At 53.6% G+C, this 27,179-nt stretch overlaps 1 protein-coding gene across 5 annotated transcripts in view; it reads left to right on the top strand.

The window, feature by feature from the left end:
• Window positions 1-20: 20 nt before the first annotated feature.
• The window catches only part of ap2b1 (adaptor related protein complex 2 subunit beta 1), a 27,335-nt gene continuing 176 nt past the window's right edge, over window positions 21-27,179 (top strand). The window contains exons 1-24 of one of the 5 annotated variants that reach the window (XM_066695788.1): window positions 21-158; window positions 3,601-3,667; window positions 3,946-4,051; window positions 5,595-5,730; window positions 6,827-7,072; window positions 7,702-7,892; window positions 8,021-8,242; window positions 8,415-8,535; window positions 8,962-9,057; window positions 9,299-9,414; window positions 9,562-9,727; window positions 9,815-9,913; window positions 10,004-10,263; window positions 10,668-10,860; window positions 11,569-11,601; window positions 12,272-12,292; window positions 16,180-16,221; window positions 16,758-16,904; window positions 17,469-17,614; window positions 17,810-17,939; window positions 20,041-20,125; window positions 20,366-20,452; window positions 23,524-23,678; window positions 25,186-27,179. The exon at window positions 25,186-27,179 is cut by the window's right edge and continues 176 nt beyond it. In XM_066695788.1, coding sequence (XP_066551885.1) covers window positions 3,631-3,667; window positions 3,946-4,051; window positions 5,595-5,730; window positions 6,827-7,072; window positions 7,702-7,892; window positions 8,021-8,242; window positions 8,415-8,535; window positions 8,962-9,057; window positions 9,299-9,414; window positions 9,562-9,727; window positions 9,815-9,913; window positions 10,004-10,263; window positions 10,668-10,860; window positions 11,569-11,601; window positions 12,272-12,292; window positions 16,180-16,221; window positions 16,758-16,904; window positions 17,469-17,614; window positions 17,810-17,939; window positions 20,041-20,125; window positions 20,366-20,452; window positions 23,524-23,678; window positions 25,186-25,260 — 2,910 coding nt within the window. In that variant the 5' untranslated portion in view covers window positions 21-158; window positions 3,601-3,630 and the 3' untranslated portion in view covers window positions 25,261-27,179. The remainder of the gene's footprint in view (window positions 159-3,600; window positions 3,668-3,945; window positions 4,052-5,594; window positions 5,731-6,826; window positions 7,073-7,701; window positions 7,893-8,020; window positions 8,243-8,414; window positions 8,536-8,961; window positions 9,058-9,298; window positions 9,415-9,561; window positions 9,728-9,814; window positions 9,914-10,003; window positions 10,264-10,667; window positions 10,861-11,568; window positions 11,602-12,271; window positions 12,293-16,179; window positions 16,222-16,757; window positions 16,905-17,468; window positions 17,615-17,809; window positions 17,940-20,040; window positions 20,126-20,365; window positions 20,453-23,523; window positions 23,679-25,185) is intronic. The other 4 variants (XM_066695789.1, XM_066695790.1, XM_066695791.1 and 1 more) reach the window with 4 other exon arrangements.

Consider the following 27,179-nt stretch of genomic DNA (forward strand, 5'->3'; position numbering starts at 1 on the left):
CGGCGCTCCCTCCCTCCCTCCGCGTCTGGTTGTTCCGGGAGCGTCTCCGCCCGTCAGCGAGTCCGGACAGCAGCCGCCGCCGCCGCATCTCTGCTCCGTCACCTTGAACGTCTCCGCTCGGCTCTACGCCATTCGTGATCGCCGCCACCCACGGACAGGTCAGCGCCGGGTCTCTCTCACGCCCCGGTCCCGGGCAGGCCTCCTTCCCGGCACCGATTTTTCCTGCCGGCCCGCTGCGGGAATGGGGTCACACCCAGCCGCGCCGCGCAGCACTAGCAGCCCCTGGCATCTGCTGGGAGGAAAATAACAGCGAGGAATAACGGAGGAGCGAAAATAACACACAGGCGTGTCTCGCCGTCTCATGACGCGCATTTACAATTTAATTACAAAATGCGACAGCGTCGTTTATAATGATGTTTAAAGGCACTAATCTGTGCAAATAGACGCCTCTCTCACAGGGGAAGACGTGTGTGGGGGGTGGTCGTGATGACGTCAATTACCCCGGAGTTATTTCTGGGGGGCAGAATCATTAATAAGCATAAAATAACAAAATGGTTGACTGTTATTAATACAGGTTTTGGGTCCAGCTGAGCTGTGGCGAGAATTGGCCCCGTTTGCTTCGCCCCAGCAGATGCTGTCCGTCATTGCAAGCTGTGTGTTGATTGATCCGTCCGGTGGTAGATGTGGATGTAGTGGCCGGTCCGGTCCGGTTCGTGGTTCTGCCCGTTTTGATTTAAATGGACGGCCCGTTCAGGATTGTTTTCATGACGTCACGACACTGTATGTGCGGAGCTGTCGCTGTAACCGCAGTTCACACGCAGACGCGGAGATGTGTCACACACACACACATGAGCACAGGGCAGCAGACACACACACACACACACACACACATGAGCACAGGGCAGCAGACACACACACACATGAGCACACACATGAGCACAGGGCAGCAGACACACACACACACACACATGAGCACAGGGCAGCAGACACACACACACATGAGCACAGGGCAGCAGACACACACACACATGAGCACAGGGCAGCAGACACACACACACACACACATGAGCACAGGGCAGCAGACACACACACACATGAGCACAGGGCAGCAGACACACACACACACACACACACACATGAGCACAGGGCAGCAGACACACACACACACATGAGCACAGGGCAGCAGACACACACACACACACGAGCACAGGGCAGCAGACACACACACACACACACATGAGCACAGGGCAGCAGACACACACACACACACACACACACATGAGCACAGGGCAGCAGACACACACACACACATGAGCACAGGGCAGCAGACACACACACACACACGAGCACAGGGCAGCAGACACACACACACACACACATGAGCACAGGGCAGCAGACACACACACACACACATGAGCACAGGGCAGCAGACACACACACACACATGAGCACAGGGCAGCAGACACACACACACACATGAGCACAGGGCAGCAGACACACACACACTCACATGAGCACAGGGCAGCAGACACACACACACACATGAGCACAGGGCAGCAGACACACACACACACATGAGCACAGGGCAGCAGACACACACACACACGAGCACAGGGCAGCAGACACACACACACACACACGAGCACAGGGCAGCAGACACACACACACACACACGAGCACAGGGCAGCAGACACACACACACACACATGAGCACAGGGCAGCAGACACACACACACACACATGAGCACAGGGCAGCAGACACACACACACACACATGAGCACAGGGCAGCAGACACACACATGAGCACAGGGCAGCAGACACACACACACACACATGAGCACAGGGCAGCAGACACACACACACACACACACACACACATGAGCACAGGGCAGCAGACATACACACACACACATGAGCACAGGGCAGCAGACACACACACACACACACACACACACACACATGAGCACAGGGCAGCAGACACACACACACACATGAGCACAGGGCAGCAGACACACACACACACACATGAGCACAGGGCAGCAGACACACACACACACACATGAGCACAGGGCAGCAGACACACACACACACACATGAGCACAGGGCAGCAGACACACACACACACACATGAGCACAGGGCAGCAGACACACACACACACACACACGAGCACAGGGCAGCAGACACACACACACACACACACACACACATGAGCACAGGGCAGCAGACACACACACACACACACACATGAGCACAGGGCAGCAGACACACACACACACACACGAGCACAGGGCAGCAGACACACACACACATGAGCACAGGGCAGCAGACACACACACACACACACACACACATGAGCACAGGGCAGCAGACACACACACATAAGCACAGGGCAGCAGACACACACACACATGAGCACACGAGCACAGGGCAGCAGACACACACACACATGAGCACAGGGCAGCAGACACACACACACAAGCACAGGGCAGCAGACACACACACACACACATGAGCACAGGGCAGCAGACACACACACACACACACATGAGCACAGGGCAGCAGACACACACACACATGAGCACAGGGCAGCAGACACACACACGAGCACAGGGCAGCAGACACACACACACACACACAAGCACAGGGCAGCAGACACACACACACATGAGCACAGGGCAGCAGACACACACACACATGAGCACAGGGCAGCAGACACACACACAAGCACAGGGCAGCAGACACACACACACACACGAGCACAGGGCAGCAGACACACACACACATGAGCACAGGGCAGCAGACACACACACATGAGCACAGGGCAGCAGACACACACACACATGAGCACAGGGCGGTGCAGGCACATTTGAGCACAGGGCAGTAGACACACACACACATGAACACAAGGCAGCAGACACACACACACATGAGCACAGGGCAGTGATGGTTATCAGATCGAGTCCATGCTTTTGTTATTTCACTGGTGTCATTCAGTGCAGAAGTGCGGTAATTTCACTGTACAGTACAGCAGTTTCAGCCGTTGGTTCAACTTCTTTTGCAGATACTCTGCTTTCTTATTTCCCACTAAACCGATATGCATCCTGTTACAGATCATCTCCTTTATTAAATAAATACAAACTAATAATAACACGGCTGCGGTGTATTTACAGAATCGATTCTGATTTCAAAAGTTTGTTTTTGAGCAGTACTGACAGTGAGTTACCGTTATTTCTGTTAGAATATAGTATAATGGGCCGTTCTTAGCATTTCAGACCTGGGTGCTTATATAGTTTATTTTCAATTTGCATGTAAAATAAATAAATAAATAAACATACAAATAAGATATCTGAATACATATTCCAGTGTGAAAGATCCCAGGGTAGTGCATGTTGAGAATATGGGCTGTGCGTGTCTAAGGTAGAGCACTGTGCGTTGCTTAATGTGTTATGTAGCTTGGACTGATGTATTTTGTTAAGCTGCTTACATGTGTGTTGCCCCCTCAGTAATAGCCGTGCTGAAATAACCCCGTTAGATGCGCTGTGCTGTAAACGCTGTTCATTTCATTTCTCCTTTTTTGTGTGTGTGTGGCTTCCTGCAGTTTCTCCAGCTGACCTGAAGAACTGCAGACATGACAGATTCAAAGTATTTCACCACCAACAAGAAAGGTCAGTCCTCCTCGGGGGGCGGCAATGGGGACGTGTTGTGTGTAAATACATGTATAAAATGCACCGAGGCATGGGGAGGGGCTGTGTCAGAGTGTGAGAGCGTGTTGGAGTAAAGCTGGAGTAAGGGGAACAGGAATGTGTGCTGTAGTTCAGTAGTCACGTTGTGTAGTGTTGAGTCTCCTCTTCGTCTGTCCGTCTTGTGTCGCGCTGCGTGTCGCGCTGCGTGTCGCGCCGGGCCGGGCCGCAGGGAGGTGACTGTGTGTTGGGGGTCGTTTCAGGGGAGATCTTCGAGCTGAAGGCGGAGCTGAACAATGAGAAGAAGGAGAAGAGGAAGGAGGCGGTCAAGAAGGTCATCGCTGCCATGACTGTGGGCAAAGACGTCAGGTACTGCAGCTGCCGCTCCCTTACTGCACACTGTCTCTACACACTATATACTGTACACTCTCTACACACTATACTGCACACACACTGTCACTGCACACTGTATACTGCACACACACTATACTGCACACTGTCTCTACACACTATATACTGTACACTCTCTACACACTGTCACTGCACACTGTATACTGCACACACACTACTGCACACTGTCTCTACACACTATATACTGTACATTCTCTACACACTGTATACTGCACACTGTCTCTACACACTGTATACTGTACATTCTCTACACACTGTATACTGCACACTGTCTCTACACACTATATACTGTACACTCTCTACACACTATATACTGTACACTCTCTACACACTGTATACTGCACACTGTCTACACACTATATACTGTACACTCTCTGCACACTGTATACTGCACACACACTATACTGCACACACACTATACTGCACACTGTCTCTACACACTATATACTGTACACTCTCTACACACTGTATACTGCACACACACTGGCACTGCACACTTTATTCTGCACACACACTGGCACTGCACACTGTATACTGCACACACTATACTGCACACTGTCTCTACACACTGTATACTGCACACACACTGTATACTGCACACACACTATATACTGCACAGACACTGTCTCTACACACTGTATACTGCACACACACTGGCACTGCACACTGTATACTGCATACACACTGTCTACACACTGTATACTGTACACTCTCTACACACTGTATACTGTACACTGTCTCTACACACTGTATACTGCACACACACTGGCAATGCACACTGTCTCTACACACTGTATACTGCACACACACTGGCAATGCACACTGCCTCTACACACTGTATACTGCACACACTACACACTGTATACTGCACACTGTCTCTACACACTATACTGCACACTACCTGCTATCCCTTGTTTGTGTTTCTTCATATGATCCATAATGGGCCAGTCGACCACATTAGCTTCCAGTGGGAAAGAAAGGTTTTGCTTCAGAGAGATCCAAGACTTTAAAAACCTAGAGATAAAGACATGCAAACACAAGTATCCTGGATATCTCTGAAGCAAAAGAACAACCACCCCTATCAGCGAACGCTCTCAATAGCATCGGAAAGCGACGTCTGCAGCCGACGGTGTTGTGTAGCCACAGCGTTTCATATCCGCCTGTGATCTGCATAGATGGAAATTAGACACACATAAGAACATAAGACAGTGTCCAGTCGAGAGGAGCCCATTCGCCCCATCGTGCTCGTTTGGTGTCCATTAATAACTAAGTGATCAAGGATCCTATCCAGTCTGTTTTTGAATGTTCCCAAATTGTCTCTTCAGCCACATCGCTGGGGAGTTTGTTCAGATTGTGAAACATGACACACTTCTGGTTGTGCCACAGCGTGCGGCATCTCCATGGCCCCCGCGCAGCTGGCGTCTGAGAGGAGCGCTGTGTTGTGCGTCTCTCTCTGTGTGTGCGTCCGCTCAGTAACCCTGCTCTCCCCTCGTCCTGCCAGCTCCCTGTTCCCTGACGTGGTCAACTGCATGCAGACGGACAATCTGGAGCTGAAGAAGCTGGTCTACCTCTACCTAATGAACTATGCCAAGAGCCAGCCGGACATGGCCATCATGGCAGTCAACAGCTTCGTCAAGGTGGGGCCCCTTGGGAGTCCAAAAGCCAGCGTGTTTGAATTAGATTCTTAACGCCCAGTGCAGTCTGAGGGTGAAAGCTCAGGCCATTAGGTCCCAGACACAAAGAGCAGCGTTGCTATTGATAATGGTGATTTTAAAAATTATCCTTGGACTGGAGCCTGGCGTGTCGAGGGAGCACGTCACCAGCACAGGCCTCTCTGAGTGACGTGAGGCAGCGCTCAGTGGAGAGTGTGCCACGGGGAGCCACTATCTCCTCACATCGCAGAGTCGCTGGCCGCTGTGTGGAAAGCAGGGATGTGTTGCATCACTTCCTGTTGGCAGCAGCTGAGCTCGTAAATGGGACCCCAGCAGCCGCTCGGCACAGCTCGTCCGTCAGCCTCTTGTGTGATGAGCAATATTTGTTTGAATTGTTTCCCTCCAGCTGTCAGCCGTCAGGGCCCAGACTTTGAGTGGGAGAGCAGTGTTCAGTCAGTAGTAAGGGTAGTCAGACAATATTAACGGTGTTCAGTCAGTAGTTAACAGTAGTCAGACTATTAATATTAATATTACATTACATTACATTATTTGTCATTTAGCAGACGTTCTTATCCAGGGCGACTTACATTTGTACCCATTTATACAGCTGGGTATTTTACTGGAGCAATCTAAGTGAAGTACCTTGCTCCCGGGTGGGGCAATGCTATTGTACCCTTGAGCAAGGTACTTCACTTAGATTGCTCCAGTAAAATACCCAGCTGTATAAATGGGTACAAATGTAAGTCACCCTGGATAAGAACGTCTGCTAAATGACAATAATGTAATATTAACGGTGTTCGGTCAGTAGTAAGGGTGGTCAGTCAATATCAACAGTGTTCAGTTAGTAGTAAGGGTGTTCAGTCAGTAGTAACGGGAGTCAGACAATATTTACAGTGTTCGGTCAGTAGTAACAGTGTTCAGGTCATTTACCCTGTAGCTCAGCGCTCTGTGCAGCTGTGTTCCCCTGTCTGCGTTGCTGTCGATCTGTCGGGGGTTTCTTCTCGCAGGAGTCGGTCTGGGTGGGCGTATTTCAATGATTCCTCTCAGGTCAACACCTCTGTTTGTCCCGCCCCCCCCACAGGACTGCGAGGACCCCAACCCTCTGATCCGTGCGCTGGCGGTGCGCACGATGGGCTGCATCCGCGTGGACAAGATCACGGAGTACCTGTGTGAGCCGCTGCGCAAGTGTCTGAAGGACGAGGACCCGTACGTGCGCAAGACGGCGGCCGTGTGCGTGGCCAAGCTGCACGACATCAACGCACAGATGGTGGAGGACCAGGGCTTCCTGGACTCCCTGAGGGACCTCATCGCCGACTCCAACCCCATGGTAGGCCCGGCGCCCCCTTCCCCGTGCCCCTCCTCCTGAGGGTCACACAGACACCGCCCGTCTTCCCTTGGCAACATTGTGCGTCTTGTATTAAAATGTGAAAAGGCAGTTTCCATTGCGTTTGAATTCGAAGTTGAGGAGAAAGAAAGAAAAAAAATAAGAGGAATCTTCAGAAGCCTCCGAGGGGCAGGAAAGCAGGGTGTTGAGAGAAGGAGAGCGGCGGAGAGAGCTTAGATGTGAAAATGCCCCGACTGCCTTCCTGCCTCATCAGCGACCTTCACCGATATCAGAGCTCTGCTGGAGTCCGCAGCGCCGGCAGTGAGTAATGCCGTGTCGCTGTGACTCGCTCTCGCCGGGCCCGTCCGCTTATTGGCGTCTCAGTTTGAGGCCTTTTAGACGTGAACCCGAACCTGATTTCTAATTAGCAGGAGCGGCGCCCTGCGGAGCGGCCAGGCACCCGTGCTAATGAAGCTGCAGATCCTGCGGGGCTGCTTTTGTCAGCGTGGGCGCCGCGAGCGCGTGCAGCACCGTCTGGGACGTGTGCGATTAAGATCTTGGCTGTTTTTAAGCACCAGGGAGGGTGGTGTGGATGCTGAGCACTGGGCTCTGTCTCTCTCTGTCTCTCCCAGGTGGTGGCCAACGCTGTGGCGGCCCTGTCAGAGATTAGTGAGTCGCACCCCAACAGCAACCTACTGGACCTGAACCCCCAGAACATCAACAAGCTGCTGACCGCGCTGAACGAGTGCACGGAGTGGGGCCAGATCTTCATCCTGGACTGCCTGTCCAACTACAACCCCAAGGACGAGCGTGAGGCCCAGAGGTCAGTGCCAGAGATGCGTACGGTCCAGTGCGGAGTAGAAAAGGGGCCCGACGGGGGGGCTGTTGAGCTGTGTCCGGCCGATGCCGGTGTCTCTCACACCCCCGTCTGTCTGTCCCTCTGCCCCCCAGTATCTGCGAGCGCGTGACGCCCCGGCTCTCCCATGCCAACTCGGCCGTGGTGCTGTCCGCCGTCAAGGTGCTCATGAAGTTCCTGGAGCTGCTGCCCAAGGACTCAGACTACTACAACACCCTGCTGAAGAAGCTGTCCCCCCCGCTCGTCACGCTGCTGTCCGGGGAGCCCGAGGTGCAGTACGTGGCTCTGAGGAACATCAACCTCATCGTGCAGAAGAGGTTCGTACAGCTCCCTATAGCTCCCCACCAATTCCCCCACACCTGTGTGTGCAGGGACACTTCCACACTCCAGCCACCAGGTGTCAGTCACGCACCTTCATGTTTACTGTTCCTGCCAGCCCAGCAGAAGAGTTTCATTTTATGACCCCACTTTCCCTCTCTCTCTCTGCAGGCCTGAGATCCTCAAGCAGGAGATCAAGGTGTTCTTCGTCAAGTACAACGACCCGATCTACGTCAAGCTGGAGAAGCTGGACATCATGATCCGCCTGGCCTCCCAGGCCAATATCGCCCAGGTGCGCCTCCCCGCTGCCCGCCCGTCTGTGCTCTTTGGCCAGTGTGAATGACTGCCTTATCAGCTCAGATAAGGTTGTGAAACACCTGATAACGCAGCTGGCCCTCAAACCAGCGCCGTGTTTACACTGAGAGAGCAAACACTCCCCTCCACGCACCGGGGAATGCCATTGATCTGTGCTGGGCACACACCGGGCTTTCACCCCCGCTCTGGGTCCGTACGGCCTGCAGGGGGCGTGTGTGTGTCGTGCAGCGCAAGTATTGTAATCGGAGTTTAAAGCACTGGTCCTCTGTACACTGTCTGTGTCTGTGTGTTTTTCTGTGTGTGCGTTTGGGTGTGTGTGTGTGTGTGTGTTTCTCTGCAAATGCGTGTGTGTGTTCCTGGAGCCACTGTCCCTGCTGTGACTGTGCCCCTGTGCCGTGTGCAGGTGCTGGCCGAGCTGAAGGAGTACGCCACGGAGGTCGATGTTGACTTTGTGCGGAAGGCTGTCCGAGCCATCGGCCGCTGCGCCATCAAAGTGGAGGTGAGTCCCTGTAGGAGGCGGCCGGGCCCTGTGCACTGCTGTCCTGTGGCTGCAGCCTGTTCCACCGCAGGACTGACTTGACAGTCAACACACACAGGGCACTGAGATGAGTGAGCAGTGCGCTGTGAGATCCCTGCAGAGCGAGAGCAGCCTGACCTCCTGTCACCCCTGGCGGTCCTGCTCCAAGCCGCTGCGTAGAGATGGATGTGTTAATCTCTCCTCTGTGTCACCCTGTTCCCAGCAATCGGCCGAGCGCTGCGTCAGCACCCTGCTGGACCTCATCCAGACCAAGGTGAACTACGTGGTGCAGGAGGCCATCGTGGTCATCAGAGACATCTTCCGCAAGTACCCCAACAAGTAAGAGCCCGTTCTCCATGTGCACATCTACCTCCTACCCGTCCATCTGTCCGGTCCAATCTTCCACTCTTTCCGGCTCCGTCTCTCCTGTCCCACTCTGTCCTTGTCCCGCTGTGGCCCGTGTGTCTGAACTCTGCCGTGCCGCAGGTACGAGAGCATCATCGCCACGCTGTGCGAGAACCTGGACTCCCTGGACGAGCCAGACGCCCGCGCCGCCATGATCTGGATCGTGGGTGAATACGCCGAGCGCATCGACAACGCAGACGAGCTGCTGGAGAGCTTCCTGGAGGGCTTCCACGACGAGAGCACGCAGGTCAGGAGTCCACGAGCCCCCCCGAGACTGACCTCACCCCTAGTCGCCGGTCTCCATGGCTAACCCCCTCCTCTCCTTGTGCCGCAGGTTCAGCTGACCCTGCTGACTGCCATCGTCAAGCTGTTCCTGAAGAAGCCGTCGGAGACCCAGGAGCTGGTGCAGCAGGTGCTCAGCCTGGCCACGCAGGTGAGGGGCCACCGGCAGCACGGGTCACTGGCCCGGCGTCTCTGCATCTCTCTGCATAGTGGCTCAGTGTCCCCTCTTTGCCGTCGGCAGGACTCGGACAACCCCGACCTGCGAGACCGCGGCTACATCTACTGGCGCCTGCTGTCCACTGACCCGGTCACGGCCAAGGAGGTGGTGCTGTCCGAGAAGCCGCTGATCTCGGAGGAGACGGACCTGATCGAGCCCACGCTGCTGGACGAGCTCATCTGCCACATCGGCTCGCTGGCCTCCGTCTACCACAAACCGCCCAACGCCTTTGTGGAGGGAAGCCACGGCATCCACCGCAAACACCTGCCCATCCAGCATGGCAGGTAGACCAGGAGAGAGGGGGAGGGAGGTAGAGAGATACTGAACTGGTTCACAGCACCCCATGTTTATTAGTTTGTCTGAAAGTGCTATCCAAAGGGTGCCTGTCTGTAAAGTTTGGTTTTTACTGGAGCATTGTGGGTAAAGTCACAGTTATCTGCTTCTCTGCTCATCTCCCCCTCCACTCTCTCTCACACACTCCTTCACCCACTCTACCCGCTCCCTTTCTCCCTCTCTTCCCACTTTGCCCATCTCCCTTTCTTCCCACTCTGCCCTTCTCCCCTCTCTCCCACTCTCCCTCTCTTCCCACTCTCTCTATCTCCCACATCCCCCCCCTAGTCTTCAGTGATTAATTAAAAATGATTACGGTGCACTCCTCTCAGCTGATCAGTCTCGCTCTCCCTCCCAGCATCGATACTGGGGAGAGTCCCGTGGGCCCGGGCCCGGCCGCCCCTCTGGACCAGCCCCAGGTCATCCCCTCCCAGGGTGACCTGCTGGGCGACCTGCTGAACCTGGACTTGGGCCCCCCTGTCAACGTGCCACACGTGTCCTCCATGCAGATGGGGGCCGTGGACCTGCTGGGCGGGGGCCTGGACAGCCTGGTGAGTCACACGGCTCTGGGGGGCGGGGCGGGGCCTGGGGTAGATCATGGCCGGTGTGTGACACAGCCTCGGCCGGGGGAGACGCACCGAGCCCACGGGGCAGATAGGCCTGACTGAGGGGCAGCCACACAAACAGAAACCCCTCTGGAAAGCTGGGGCTTTAGGCTGTGAAAACTGTACATCTCACCATACTGGGGGAGGACATCCTGCCAGACATACCCGTACACACACGGGTGGACTAAAGCACCGGCGGCCATTGCAGGGTTAACGATCTGGCCACCAGACACGTCTCAGATTGAGCTGCTGATGCTGACGAGCAGCAATTAAGAATGAGAACAGCTGTGCAGTTCTTAATTAGACAATACGTGACAGATCTTTTCTGGCGATTAATTAAAACTCTTCTCTGAATTTTTTTTTATTTCTTTTACCGCCAGTATCGTCAGCAAACGTCTAATCTGACAGCATCTGCTTATCCCTGCACGCAGAGTCGCCTCGACAGCGTCTGGCCCCCGAAACGTTACGCACACGAACCCGAGACGTGTCTCCACCGCTCGGGCTTCCCCCTCATTAGCACGGAGAGTCCCTTCACACTCGCACACACACAGGCTCACACTGCCGAGCTCGAACCAGAACCGGTTGTCGTTCTGAAGAGAGTCTGGGCCCAGGGCCGCTTTTTGATCCGTGCACAATGATTCGTAATCTTCACAGATCCAGAGAGGAAACCACTGCGATCTCCAGGGAGTAAGTCACAATGCTTTGCTCGTTATCGACTGGCTGCAGTGCGGTGGCTTTTGTTGTTGTTTTTTTCTATGATTTGAAAGGGACAGTGGTCCCCCACCCCCTCCCTCGCCTCTCTGTGCTGCGGTGCCGGCTGCAGGCTCGGTCCGTACAGCGGACGGAGGGACGTTGACGGGACAGCCTCCACAGTAGTGGCAGAACGTAAAGAAAGGTGCCGAGCACAGATGGGAAGTGCGGCCCGACTCCCTGTCCCCGCAAACGGCGGCCGATGATGGCGGTGCGATCCGGCGTCGGCCCACTTCCTGTGCACGGACCTGGCCCGCGTCGGGTCGAGTTTGACCTTGTGCAAGTTCATCTGTTACCTTGTCCCCCTCAGCTCCCTTGTCTCTGCTTATACGACCAGCACCCCAGACGTAAACCCCTGGCCCGGCCCCCCACAGCGCTGCCCGCCTTAGAGTTCACCCCGAGAGCGTCTGGCTCCGGGGCTCTTGGCTCTGCCTGTGTATCGGGCTCCCCTCAGATATCTGTGTATTGCTAGTGGTTGTGTTGGTGTCTGTGTGGCGTGGCGCTGGCTGTGTGTGCTGCTGTGTCCTGGGGGGGTGCGCAGTGTGGGGTGGGGGCTTCTTATAACGATTTTCCTCTTTCTCCTCATCAACCTGCTTCCCCTCCTGAGATGGGAGAGGACACACAATGGGTAACTCACTCCTGCCTCCCGCGCTCCCTGCCCTCCCCTCTCATCAATCCTCTCCGAGCTGACTCAGCCCAGCACTGGGGCTCTCTGTCTCTCTCTCTCCCTCTCCCTCTCCCTCTCCCTCTCCCTGTCCTCTCTTCCACACACGCATGGCTTTGTGTCGTGGTGACCATGTCGGTGGCTTTACATTTTCCGCTCGTAGCGCTGAACTGCTAATTGTTCCTGCCTTTCTTCTCGGCAATTATATTTGATCTTTAACTGATGTGGAGACTTTAAGATCAGAAACGCCGCAGCGTTGCCTTTCACTGCATTGTGTATTCAATCAGTTAATAGAATCTGCCTGCGTTTGACCGAGAGCGCAAACAGCGCGAGTCTGAGAGTGGCACGCCGATCTTTTTAAACGGCAAAATGTCAGATGCGCGTGGGGGGTGTCCGAACTGCGCCGTGAGATTTTCTGTGTGAAATTATTTCGATCTTAAAGCACCGTGGGTGGAGGGCACGCTTAGAGCTCCCTTCAAAGAAGCCAAATTGGAGTGTGTTGATTTGATTGATGAACACAGAGTCACTTTAAAGAAATAAATACTTGGATGCTGTTTTTTTGCACACTTCTTGACTTCATAGCCTGTGAGATTATAAGGGCCTGTTTTGGCTCCCCGTTGTGCTGCAGTTATAGATCTCTGTCTATAACTGGCCCCCTGTGAGTGGCGCTAGGGTGTCGTGTCTGAGTATCCGTCTCCCCTGGCCCCCTGCGAGCAACGCGAGGGTGTTGAAACCGTCCTTCAGCAGACGCAGAGAAGATTGACTCTCTTATCTGTTTTATTTTCCCCCTGTCACCCATACTTTGTTAATTAAATCCCAGAGTACGACAGAATATTAATTACCTCCTGTTTAAAAACATCCAGATTTTAATTAGTATTCATTAGCTTGCATTCCAGAATGCCTCTATTCTCAGAGGCCCAGTTGAGTGTGGTGCCCACTGCCATCGATCCCTCGCGCCCACCTCGCCAGCACTGTGGGTTTATGCCTCGTTTCTTTCTTTGTGTCCCACTGCTTCCTCTCAATCCTCCGTCCTCATAAGCGCCACGGGACCTCGAGAGTAATCCCATTTGCTCTGGAAGCAGAGAGACGGCGAGCGGCTCGTTGGTCCCGTTTAACGGGAATTGGCTCCGGCCGCCTGTCTGTCGTCGGGCCTGATGGGATTGCTGCCGAGGCAGATGGCAGCGCGGCTTCGAAATGTGCTGCAGGTGCTTTTCGAGCCTCTTCATCTCTATAGCAAATTACCGAGAGTAACTGCTGTTCACCTGGGTGCCGGGGTATTTTCAGCCTGAGTGGGCCCTCGCTCTGTGAAGTGTCATTATTGTTCTGCGGACGAGCAGGAGAGAGAACAGAAAGCGCTCTTGTACATCGCTGGCTCCTTCACATCCTGCTTTGCTGTGGATCTGACGGTGCTGCAGTCTCTCATCAGGGAGCTGCACGCATATTTAAAAAGACGTGTATTTTGTAAACCCAGCGCAGCTCATGCTGGACTCTGGCTCACTGGGAATCTCAGCCTGGCATCAGAGTGGCGCCGTGCCTGGGACTCTCGAGCCGTGGAACCTGCTGCTAATCTCAAGCGCTCGAGCAGCGGAGTTAAGTGTAGAGGCCGTGTATAACGAATGGGTACTGAGACGGGGCCACAGCGCTATGACTGTGCGTTTAGTCTCGCGTAGCCCCACCACGCGCAGGACGCGGCTGTCAGGGAGATCTTCGACATTGCCGGGTCACAGCTTCACAGCGCTGTGGGCCGGGATCGAGCGGGGGGGCCTGATAATGCCACACTATAAAAGCTGTGTGCTAGCTCGATGCTTACTGCTGGCAGACATATATACATTATAAACATACAGTAAGACATTCCTATAAGTTTCTGCACAGAGGATCTAATTCATTAACAGCACAGCCTCTCTGACAGTCCGTCTCAGAGCTGCTTAACTCGGCCTGCAGCCGTCTTATCTAATTTATTATTTTTAAGAGAAGAGCGGTTTCTGTTTTCAATCAGGAATCCAATCTCTCGCTCTGTCTCTCTCTCTCTCTCTCTCGCTCTCTCTCTGGCCCATTTTAGAGTCTTCTTTCATGGCTGAGAGGAGAAAAGAGAAAAAATATAATAGTAGAACAGACTAGACCTAAATCAAACTGGAAAAAATAATAACAGGCCCAGGTTCTCTCTTGAGAGGACGGCTGCATCGCGCCCCTGAAATCATGGAGTCTGTGTCCCGAGGCCACAGATTAATCCCGCTCAGACCCTTTTGTCCTCGGGAGCCGTGTCCCCCAGAGTTTGCCGTTGCTCTTGGGGGACACGAACGCCACTCTATCCGCCTGCACGCGACAGAGCGGTCGGTTGCCGTACACAGAGCAAGACAGTCAGGACGCGAAAGATTGATTTCTGGACCTGCGTGGGGCCTCAAGGTGCAACAATGGCAGCTAAAAATAGCAGCTGAGCTCAGAGTCTCATTCTCCTCGGACACGGTGCCTGCGGCGCGCTATGGCTCTGAGCCAACCGGCACTCCTACCGCCCGTCTCTCCTACAGCCGTCATGCGTCGCACACGGATATGCGTTAGCAGTTATGGACGGAGAGGATTCATTTCCCGGATTGAGCGGTGAACTTCGGGGGGGGTTTGCATACTAGTAGGACGTGATGGGCAGCTCTCTGCTGGCTTAAGCTACCACAATTAATCAGTTAAGGTCCTCCGAGTCAGAGAGGCCTCGTTAGAAGGGGGTAATTGACGAGGTTTGTTCACAGTGGCTCAGCTGCGGCTTCACGCCCATCTGACACCGCACGGTAACATGCAGCACTCGGACAGTGTGACTTTATTACTATCAGAACTATTTTTTTTTTTTCCCCCTTCAGTTGTTTAAACAAGAAAACCTCATACTCCCCACCGCCAGTGCCGGCGGGAGACGGAGACTATCTGTGCGGTTAAAGCACCCGGCGTTTTGAGAATAATCACACTGACAGCGTGGTGCGCTATCCTCAGAGCACGAGTTCTGTCTGATTGTATAAGCCGCTGTAGTAGCCTATTCGCAACGCATGGGTTTCTATCCATTATCTCTCCATACCTCCGCCAGCAGCGCATCCCCGCCTGGGAGACCCCCGGCCGCAGCCCCCCGCGGCGGCGCTCGGCCCACTTCAGCACCCCTACCTGCGATTGATTAGTTTCTCGCTGCCTCTCTGACAGTAAAATGGTTTTATGGCTGTAATTTCCCTGTCGCACGCACGCCAAGGTGACCTCCCCATGCACGTGTCCTTCTGCCATTTCTTCCAGGGAGGTAAAGACGAGCACTCAATATTAACCCCTTCAGGGGAGAGAAAAACGGAAAACATGTCTCGCCTGCCTCTCTCTCCCATCATCACTCGTGTGCCTTGAGCCGTTATCCGCGGCTTCATGAAATCAGAGCACAGAGATGACTCGACCTTGGCAGCAGCAGTGTTAGATAGAAAGTGTCACAAAAGCAACAGAGCCCGGTCTGGGACAACGCATGACCGCGCCGGTCCTCAGTGCCCAGGACCCGGTGCAGAGAGGGGGTTGCATGTCTATAAATTATAAATGGTATTAATCTAGGGTGCTGTGTTTTCATCTCATCACATTTAGCATTAAGGCTTTTTTTAATATATATATACATTTCTCTCTCCACTTTCCATCAAGAAAAATAAGTGTCCATGGAGCAGAGTGTTGTGGGAAATGGTACCGTCCATCTCTGCACAGCACTGCTGCTCCTGGGCTGGGGGGGTTCTCTGGCAGGCTTTGGGGTGCTGAGTGCTTCTCTCCTGTCCTCTATCCCTCCCTCCCTCTCTCTCTGTGTGTTGCTGTGGTCTGTGCGGCTCTGGATTGGGGGTCTCTCTTGTGTCTTGTAGCTCGGTGGAGACCTGGGCGGAGGCGTTGGTGGCAGTCCTGCAGTAAGTGCCTTCCCTTCTTTTGCTGCTTTACTTCGGTTTAGTGTTTAAAGTGTGACTGGTGCGTTTTAGAGGTTAAAGACTTCTGGGTTTAATGTTCTGTGGGCTTGCATATCTATCCTGTTTTGTTGTTTTCTTAATTAATATTTCTTTGTCGTGAGTCTTGATCTAATAATGATTTGGTGGCTGGAGTGTTGTTTCTTATCAGTTAATTTTATACCCAGCAATAATCACTGGCCAAACCTCACTTGACCTTGTCCTGGGACACAGCGATGTTTGGATGGTTTTATAGGTAGCGTCGCGCCTTGAGTCCAATTAATCTTTCATGCAGAGCCATATCGGGTTATACAGCCCTAACTGTGTGCCTGGCCGGCCCGCCACCATACAGAAAACTGTGGCTCTTTCCGCCAGGGCCCAGCTTCAGTCCATCCTCAGTTTCTGAATCATTTCCAATTAGTCGGTCAAATCTGATGCGTCATCCCTCTCCCTCTCTCTCTCTCTCTCTCTCTCTCTCTCTCCCTCTCCCTGTGTGGTCTCAGGTGGGGCAGAACTTCATCCCGTCGTCAGTGCCCAACACGTTCGCCCCCTCCCCCACCCCTGCAGCGCTGAGTAGCGGCCTCAGTGACCTGTTCGACCTCTCCACCAGCATGGCCGTCACCACCGGGGGCTTCGTCGCGCCCAAAGCGGTGAGTACTCGGGGGCACGGGGGTTAGTGGAGGGGCTCAGTCACTTAGTCACAGGCAGCCCAGTCATCAGTATCTGTCCATTTTCAGTAACCACTTCATCCAGTACAGGGTCAAGGGGAATTTGTTGTAGTAGTAGTAGTAAGAACATAGAACAGTGTCCAATCGAGAGGAGCCCATTCGCCCCATCGTGCTCGTTTGGTGTCCATTAATAACTAAGTGATCAAGGATCCTATCCAGTCTGTTTTTGAATGTTCCCAAATTGTCTCTTCAGCCACATCGCTGGGAGTTTGTTCAGATTGTGACGCCTCTCTGTGTGAAGAAGTGTCTCCTGTTTTCTGTCTTGAATGCCTTGAAGCCCAATTTCCATTTGTGTCCCCGGGTGCGTGTGTCCCTGCTGATCTGGAAAAGCTCCTCTGGGTTGAAGAGGTCGATGCCTTTCATGAGTAGTAGTAGTAGTAGTAGTAGTAGTATATTCCTCGGTGAATGCCCTTACCCAGGAGGAAGTCCCACCTCTTTCAATAAGCAATGTGGAACGGGCAATAAGGGCAGTTGCTGTGCTTGCAGGTGTGGCTGCCCGCTGTGAAGGCCAAGGGGCTGGAGATCGCAGGGACCTTCTCCCGCCGGCAGGGCCACATGTACATGGACATGAGCTTCACCAACAAGGCCCTGCAGCACATGGCCGACTTCGCCATCCAGTTCAACAAGAACAGGTGAGTCCAGTCAGCAGAGCACTGAGGGAGCGGGTGAATAAATACCCGGTGTGTGAAGAGAGCGCCGCTGTGGTTAAACGGTTCAGGACGACTCCAGGTGGAATAAAGAGGAAATAAAGACACGTTGGCCCCACCACCCTGTGAGAAGGGCCCGGTCTGCCCTGCCCCGCTCACCTGTGCTGTCCTGTCTCGCAGTTTCGGAGTGATCCCCACCACACCCCTGCCCGTGCACACCCCGCTGATGCCCGGCCAGAGCATCGAGCTGTCGCTGCCCCTGAACACCATCGGCCCCGTCATGAAGATGGACCCCCTGAACAACCTGCAGGTACACTTACAGCCGCCCGCTTCATCAGAGATTGACGTTTATTTGTCTGCTCCGCTTCACGCGTCTGCTTTTTATATATATATATATATATATATATATATATATATATATATATATATAACATAAGATAGTGTCCAGTCAAGAGGAGGCCATTCGCCCCAACGTGCTCGTTTGGTGTCCATTAATAACTAAGTGATCAAGGATCCTATCCAGTCTGTTTTTGAATGTTCCCACATTGTCTCTTCAGTCACATCGCTGGGGAGTTTGTTCAGATTGTGACGCCTCTCTGTGTGAAGAAGTGTCTCCTGTTTTCTGTCTTGAATGCCTTGAAGCCCAATTTCCATTTGTGTCCCCGGGTGCGTGTGTCCCTGCTGATCTGGAAAAGCTCCTCTGGTTTGATGTGCTCGAAGCCTTTCATGATTTTGAAGACTTGGATCAAGTCCCCACGTAGTCTCCTCTGTTCCAGGGTGAAAAGGTTCAGTTCCTCAGTCTCTCAGTAGGACTTTCCCTTCAGACCTGGAATAAGTCTGGCTGCTCTCCTCTGAACTGCCTCTAGAGCAGCGATATCTTTCTTGAAGTGTGGAGCCCAGAACTGTCCACAGTATCCAGATGAGCTCTAACTAGTGCATTGTACAGTCTGAACATCACTGCCCTTGTTCTCAATTCTACACTTTTGACAAAATGCCCTAGCATTGTGTTTGCCTTTTTTATTGCTTCCCCACATTGTTTGGATGGAGAGAGTGAGGAGTCCACGTAGACTCCTATATGTGTAAACCACAACTTACGATTTGCCGGTGACATCGTCATATTTGCAAAAACACCTGAAATCCTGTAGCTTCAATTTGAAGATCTTGGATGCAAGAAAACTGGACTCATGTTGAACAGCTCTGCTACAGCTACGAACAATTGAGCAGATCAACAGATACTCAACGAAGTCAAGAAGAGTTGTCGACCTCAGACAAGAGATCAGCACAGAGGGAGATATGGAAGAAATCAGAAGAGTGAAAGTGGGGATGTGGGAGAAGCCGCTCGCTGTTTTCTGCCTGAAGAGAAAAGTATCTGATCTCTGCAGACAACAAGAGCGCTCTGCTGGCCGTGAAACCTGGTCACTAAACGCAAAGATGACGCACAAACCGCGGACGACACAAAGGAGCCGGGAAAAGTTGTCTGCCTGGAGTAACAAGGAGAGATTGGATCCGAGAACAAACCAACACGTGACATCATTGAAAGAGTGAAGATGTTACTGAAGAAGAACCAATCAGAGATGGACAAAGGAAGCTGCTGGATGGATCCCAGGAACTGAAAAAAGTCCCAGAAGACGAGCCCGTAGAAGTTGCGTTGATATTTCTGTTCCTGGTTGTGTGTTCATGATTCCCGACTCCCGTGTGCCGTGTTTAAATCACTGATGTTAACATGCAGTGACCTGCCCTTCGCATCGCTGCAGATTTTAATATTGTTCTCTTCTGGATAAAGGGGATTATAATGAGTTGCTGATCTTCTGGCAGGCGTTTGTGTTTATGTAATCTTGTTCCAGGAGGGGTGGGGTGAGTGTTCGAGATAAAGGAGAGTTAACAGGCAGTGCCCCCCCCTTCTCAAAGTGGTCTGCAGACCTGGCTGTCCTTCCTGTTCTCTACATTGCCTTCCAACGCTGGCTGGGAGAGCTCATACATAATGCAGGCTGGCAGCGCGTTGGCAGACCTTGCCAGGCTGCCCCTCTTACCACAGGCCGTGCTTTGGCTCCCGCCCCAACAGCCCGTCAGTCAGGATTAGAGAGCAGAGTGTGGGGGTCCCGGGGCCGAGCTCCTGCCTTCGCTAAGAGGCCGGCCTGTGTGTCTGTGTCTGTCTGTCTCTGCGTCTGCCTGTCTCTGCGTGCGGGCCTGTCTGTCTGTCTCTGCGTGCAGGCGTGTCTCTCTGTCTGTGTGTCTGTCTCTGCGCGTGTCTGTCTCTGCGCGTGTGTGTGTCTGTCTCTGCGCGTGTGTGTGTGTCGGTTGGTCTGTCTGTCTGTCTCTGCGTGTCTCTGTGTGCGTCTGTCTGTCTGTCTGTCTCTGTGTGTCTCTCTCTCTGTGTACATGGCGCTCAGGGTCTCTGTTTTGTTCCACAGGTGGCTGTGAAGAACAGTATCGATGTTTTCTACTTCAGCTGCCTGATTCCTCTCAACGTCTTCTTTGTGGAGGACGGCAAGATGGGTAAGAGCATTGCCGTCACTCTGCCGCGTCACAGCTGGGCACTGAGGCCAGTCGTACCCCAGCCCTGTTCTCGCACTTGTCTCAACCATCGCTCTCCATGTAGAGAAACAGATCCATTTATTTCTGAAGTGTTATTCCAGGAACAGCAAGTGGAACTGAGTGTCTGAGCATCGACACAACGCTGCGTGGGCGTGGCTGCCCGCCGGCCTGACCCGAGTCTCTCTCGCTCTCTGTCCACAGAACGACAGGTCTTCCTGGCCACCTGGAAGGACATCCCCAATGAGAACGAGCTGCAGTACCAGATTAAGGAATGTCACCTCAATGCAGGTAAGCGGCCAGGTGGGGGGGCAGCCTTTAAACTGAGGAGAGTCCAGGATGCAGGATCTCTCCCTCATCCCGTCAATGCTGCACTACATACGCACTACACACACTACACATATACACACACATACACACTCACACTTCACACATGCACTACACACACACATTACACACAAACACACTCGCACTACACACACACACACACACACACTTCAGAGATGGAGGTCAGGGCACGGCCCTCACATGATGGGAGAGCAGAGAGCCACAGGGTTAATGAGGTAAGGGGGGGCGGTGTGAACAGACGGAGCAGTGTGCGCGGGCTGAGAGAGGGAGGAGAGAGGGAGATGATGAAAGGGGGACAGGGAGAGAGAGAGAAACAGTGAAAGAGAGCGAGAGATGAGCATCTGCTGCCCCACAAGCGCTCTTTAATGAGGACAGCAGCAGGCTTGTGTTTTTCCTTCCTCCGTACCTGGTCTCTGTCTCCAGCGCTGGAGCCGCGGCAGGCAAGTGGGGGGGCTCTGTTAAGGTGGCGCGGACGCCGGACCCCCACAGTACCCTGCCCCCCAACCGCAGCACACACGGTCATGACACCGCACTCTTTCTCTTCATTGCTCCGTGTTCGTGTTCTTATTTTCCGTAAAGCTAAGCGTGCTGTATCGGACGTGGCTCTACCGGAGAAGCTGCACACTTCCTGTGACCTGAAAAGTTTTTTTTTTTCTGTCCCCATCCCCCCCGTGGGCTGTCAGGGCTTGTTTTGCGGTTGGTTTGACAGACAAGGTCTCTCTGCTCACACTCGATGTCTCCCTGGTTCCGATGTCACTGTTTCTCAGAAAATTAGATGTGTGTGAAGCCGGCGATGCAGTCGTTTGGCACGCAGACCCATCGTAGCGTAACAGACCTGTAAATCATGTATGTAGAACACGCTGGAGTCAGGAGGAAAGTGCACAGGCTGAGCAGTGACGCATTTAAATGTATTTTGCGATGCACTGGTTACATTTTATTTCTCATACTCGATAGACAAATAGATGTTGCTGTTGTCTGTTTTTGTTTGAGTTTGTCGCCTACCAGTCACCGGTAGGGGAGCGAGTGACCGCAGCTCGGGGCGGAGTGTCGACACAGCGGCACAGAGTGATCACTGGGCCCGGCAGGCAGTCGGGCAGAAAGGGTCGCTTTGCAAGATCGGTGCACGGACGAATACGTTATTCATAGGATACGTTAAATAAGTTCATCAGCCCTACAGGGGGACAAGGACCAGTCTGAAGGCCCTCGTCTCTTGGGCGTCTCAGTGCCGTGCCGCATAAACTCTGTCTCCCATTGGGAGCTCGTCGGTATTCGTCAGGCTGAAGCCGAGTCGCTTTAAACCCAGAGGCTGCGGCAGCTCGGCACGCGCCGGGAACAGAGGCGGTGGGCGCTTTGTTTCGGAGGCACAGCATTCAGACACCATCGTTCCGCTCATATCTCATACCGTCGCATCTGCCTGCTGTCAGGCAACCTGTCGTCTTTATTTTTTTTTTTATTTTACCCGACCAAAATAAATGTAATGCAGGCAGCTGGTGTTTTTGTTTGTTTGGGTTTTGTTTTCCCTGGCTGGACGCTCGCCTGCTCTGCTGTCGAGAGAGGGACGTGTGTGATTGGGGGTCCGGGGGCAGTGGCAGGCGTTGGTTTGGCTGTGGAGGACACTGGATTGATTGGATGCACACACCGTAACCGGGCCAGGAAAGCTGTGGTAATCCAGCCTGGCCCAGAAGTAGAAAGACAAATGGGAAGCGGTTGGGTCGCCTGCGTCCAGACACGTGCAGCCGAACATCTTTGTTGTTTCCTGCGGTTGGAGTCGGCAGATAGAGATGCTATAATACTCTTCTGGAGATCGCCAATGCGTTACATTTCCCATTACCCAGAGCGATCCGTCTTAATCCCGCCGGCTGCTGGTGATCCCACATCTCATGGCCCAACACGTGCCGTCCAGGAACGGGCAGGAGACGGGCAGCCTGCCTCTGTCCCGCCGGCGCACAGAAGTGGGTTCTCCGTTTCTCATGGAATTTTACCAGATAAGAACTTTATTTTTCTCAGAGGAACCCCCCCTCACTGTGGAGGATGAGAGCCCCTCTCTGCCGCTCAGCCCGATGCTGTCAGCCGTCAGTCTCTCTTATTATGATCCGCCGGCGCTCGGCTTAGTGCCGTGATTGACACACTGATGAAACCCTTCAGAGCTCAACTCGCAAATTAAGCCCAAGGAAATCCCCTCGGGGAAGAGCAGGATTTAAAACGCCACTCACTTGTCATTCTCCGCTCTTGCAAACTCGACCCCCCCAGTAACCCCCTCACCGTTCACCGTGTGAGGATGGCGACCCCGAATGGGTTACCGGGCCCCTGAACCGCGAGAATTAGCGGGGTGCCGCCGAGCCGCACAGATGCACGTCCTGGGTGGTTACATCACACGTCGCCCCTCCGGCGGGGTGTCGAGAAGTTGGCCAGGAGCCCCTGCCGTTTCTGGCAGCCCTTTTTAATTAACTCTCCCTCTCATGCTCCCGGCCACCTGCCCGCCTCTCTCACCTCTGCCTTCTCTCTCTCTCTCTCCCCTCCGGCCTCCGTCTGCCGGAGCCTCTCACCCTCTCCCAGCGAGTCTGGAGAGTCTGATAAAGCTCGGTTTCAGTTTCCCACGGCCGGGTTTGAGGGGAATGACGGTCTTAACAGAGAGACTCTGCGCTGTCCGCTCGCTCAGCCTCACGATTGTTTTCTTCTGAGATGGAAACGACAGGAGAAACTCATTCTTCTGTGTAACTTGCTTTGCTCAACCTGATGTTCAGTACTTAGTTGGGGGGGGGATTATACAAATCAAAATAAACTCTTAAGAAGGGGAAAGGTTGACGTAAACAAAAAGAAAGCCGGGGGCAAAGAAAACCTCTTGCTAATGGAAACTCTTAGTGACAAAAGACTTGTTCTCTGCCATGTAATTTCCCTGCCATTATCTTCAGTAATGCAGCACATGTCTGGAGTCGGGGTTGGGGGTGGGGGGGGTTGGGTGAGGAGCGTGCCGGCGGTGGGGCCTGTGCTCAGCTGTAATTATCTCTCCTCAGACACCGTCTCGGGGAAGCTGCAGAATAACAATATTTACACCATCGCCAAGAGGAACGTGGAGGGGCAGGACATGCTGTACCAGTCTCTGAAGCTCACCAACGGCATCTGGATCCTGGCGGAGCTGCGCATCCAACCGGGGAACCCCAACTACACGGTGAGACCCCCCCCCGCGCCCCCTGAAAACAGACGCACACATGCATCCAGACTCCCTTTTGCACAGTCTCTGGGACGCTACGCTGCGCTGCGCCGGGTCTCTCTCCCTCGCAGGGGAATCGAGGAGAAGGGCGAGCAGAACGTTCTGGAGAGCGGCTGTAAATATATCGCCAAACTGGAACACGCTGCTTCTGCGGGGGGTTGTTGTTCAGGGGGTTGTTGATGAGTCTCCGGGCTGCCGTGCTGTTCAGCCAGACGGGGGCCGGTGAAAAGCCCCCGGATGATCTTAAATAAAGCGATTGTGTCTGCGAGCCCCGAGAGCCGGGCTGTTTGTGTGTGTCGTGCATTTATGTATTTGTTTATTTTCACTGGCTGTCGCGCGTAATTGCCCGGCCCGCTCCTCTGGATGTTGTTATATAATGATAGCTTTCGACAAGCAGCAATCCTATCTGCGGCGACAGCAGTTGGCAGCTGTACAAACCCATTAATTTCACTCCTTCTCAGATGTCTTGTGACGGCTCGTTGTGCCGACGCACCAAGAGAGTCACCGAATTATTCATGCCCGGAGAGGCCCGGCGCGCCGTGAGGCCGAGGAGATCCTGTCCAACGATAACGGCGTTAATGTTCCCGGTGGCGGCTGTAATGAATCATCGCAATCGGCGCTCAATGAATCTGCCGTGTGGAGCGGCCTCCATTAGAGTCCTTCACTCCAGAGATCCGACACACGAGGCGCTCGCCCCTCGCAGAGCAATTTACACCGTGAAGGATTGTGAAATCGTGTTTTCTCGGCTGCTGTCTTCCTCCCCCCGCGTGCCGAGTGTGTTTCTGGGGAGGTGGGGGCGGGGGGGGGGGGGTTCGATGGGGAAGGTTCCATTAAAAACGTTTCAGCTGCCATGACCCGTGTTGATTTGCTGAAACCCGACATATCCCAGGGTCTCATACTGGCACACCTTGACAGACACCAGAGAGGATGCTGGGTATTCTGCTCCAGCAAACCCCCAGGACTGTTCAGAACCAGCCTGAGATCACTGTGTCCTCCTGGTTGTTAAAGAGTGGCCCAGACGCACACGCCCGCGCAGACGTCCTTGGTGTTTGTGTGGCCCCTATGCCGAGCCGGCGCCGCTCCCTCTCGCCCACGCTCAGGGACGAGGAGTGTACTAGAAGAGCAGTCTCTCCGGCGCTGATTGAATATGTTAATCTGCAGATTAAGATGTCCTCGTCCTAATTGTTTTCTGGGCATCTGCTCCTGTAATCGCGGCGCTGCTGTGGTACCTGCCGTCCCGGAGGAAAGCGCGGCATGGCCATCGCTTGGCCCTGGCGGTACATGCCTAATTTAGTTTTAATTAGGAGCAGAACCTGACAGCTGTGGGGCCTCAGAGGAATGAGGGGTGCGGGGGTGTGTGTGCGATTCCTGTACCAGGAAGTTAGGCAAGTGAAGATTGCTGGACCTGGAAGAGTGTATGATTTTGATCTCCCTCTCTCTCTCTCTCTCTCTCTCTCTGTCTCAGTTGTCGCTGAAGTGCCGGGCCCCCGAGGTGTCCCAGTACGTGTACCAGGTGTACGATTCCGTCCTGAAGAACTAGAACCATCTGCCAAGAGCGACGCCCCCCCCCCCGCTGTGCCCTCCACCTCCCAGGGTGAACGAATAAACTACAGATGTTTTTTGTTTTGTTTTCATTTTTTTAACATGTTCTTATTGTACCTTTGTTTTCCTCCTTCCATTTCCTCGAGCCGAGGCACCGATGTTTCATGCGAGAGAAGTTCTTGTGAGTGTGAGCCGCGGACCCCCCCGGCTCCGCCCCTGATTCCCCCCCGTGCAGCTCTGCCTTCACCTGCTCCTCTCTGCCTTGATGGTTATTTCTCGCACTGGTAAACCCTTCATGCCAAAACAGAGAGAGGCTTTTGATTCCAGGACCGCCGAGCGGTGAAGAGCCCGTGGGGGGGGGGTGGTGAGGGGCCGGCGCGGGGCCACAGGAGCCGGGGGGACGAAGCGGTTCCTTGAAGCGTCAGTCCACTCGTTCGTGTTTGTGTAACCACTCCGTACACCACTATTTACAGTAGCTGTTAGGGCTGTTTATTCAGCGTCTGTGCCATCGTATAATTGTAAATGTATATTTTTATTATTTTATCTCTCTTATAAGAAAAGAAGAAAAAACATTAAAAAAAAGAATCTGTTCTGAAACGGCTCGTGTGACGGGGGGACGCGTGTCCGAGCCGGTGTTCTGTAGGTGCCGTGTCGTGGTGGGCGGTGCTGTGATTGTGAGCGCTGCGGTTCAGTAGATGGCCGTGCTGGTTTCAGAGGTGTCTGTGTCCCTGTGTGTCTGTGTGTCTCCTTGTGTCCCAGTGTGTACCTCTGTATGTCCCCTTGAGTCCCTGTGTGTCCCTCTGTGTCTGTGCGTCTCCTTGTGTCCCAGTGCGTACCTCTGTGTGTCCCCTGTGTGTCCCCGTGCCATCCAGTAGCGAATCCTCCAGCTGATGCGAGATCCCCCCCCCCCTGTCCGGCCCCATCCTGAGCTGCTCTATATATACATATAAATATATATTATCTGTAATTCCTGTTACTGGCAATATTGCAATACAGTTCTTTTATTGTTCTTATTCTTTTTAATGTCCTATATAGACACAAGGCCGCTGTGCAGTAACAGACTGCGAGGCAGAAAGTGAGGGGAGCTGCAGCCGTTTGCTCTCCCCGATGGGTCCGTCGTGACCGAGTGTAGCGAAGCCGTCCCTTGGGTTTCCTCTCCTGGACTGTACTGACCCGATGAGCTCGGTGTCGGCCGCCCATGCGAGGGGTCTGCTGCGTTCACTCCCGTCTCTCACAGTGCCATGGTGTGCGTCTGTGTACTGAGAGGTCTGTCCAGTGCGTGAGTGTGCGTGTGTGTGGGGGGGGGGGTGGAGTACGGCAGGATAATCTCCCGAAGGAGCTGCCAGGCACCGCAGACCCGTCATTCACAGCTTAAGTGTTCCTAGATCTGGTTGTAAGAGTAGCATGAAACGTCAGTTGCCGTATATTCCATGTCCTCACAGCCTGCACGCGTGCTGGTGGGGTTTTATTTGTACGTTTCTTGTTTTTTAATTTGTTTTTTTATTTGTAAATGACAGTTGTTCTAGTAATGAAAATAAGATAAATTAACATTTAAACATGCTTGCTGGATGTAGTGAAGTTTACAGCCCTCCGTCAGACTAAAGAAGTTCAAATGTGAAGACGCGCGCACTCACACGAAAGGGTACAGTTTCATTTGCGACTTCTATCTTCCGCTGCGTTTCTTTGCCGTGCGTTTCGTGCCTGTAAACACGCATGTGTCCGTGCCCCGCTCCGTCGCTTTCAGACCAGGGGTTCAAGGAGCACAGCTGGCTGGGAACGGGTCACACAGGGCTCGTGTCCCCACTGGCCGGCACGTGTCTCGCTGGTTGCTGAGCCCTGAAGATGAACATCTTTCCCACCGGTCGAGTGGTAGAGGAGACAGGGTCCGATGACAGGCCTACAGGCAGGCGGGCCTTG

Source organism: Amia ocellicauda, chromosome 22, assembly GCF_036373705.1.
Source record: "Amia ocellicauda isolate fAmiCal2 chromosome 22, fAmiCal2.hap1, whole genome shotgun sequence".
Lineage (NCBI taxonomy): Eukaryota > Metazoa > Chordata > Actinopteri > Amiiformes > Amiidae > Amia > Amia ocellicauda.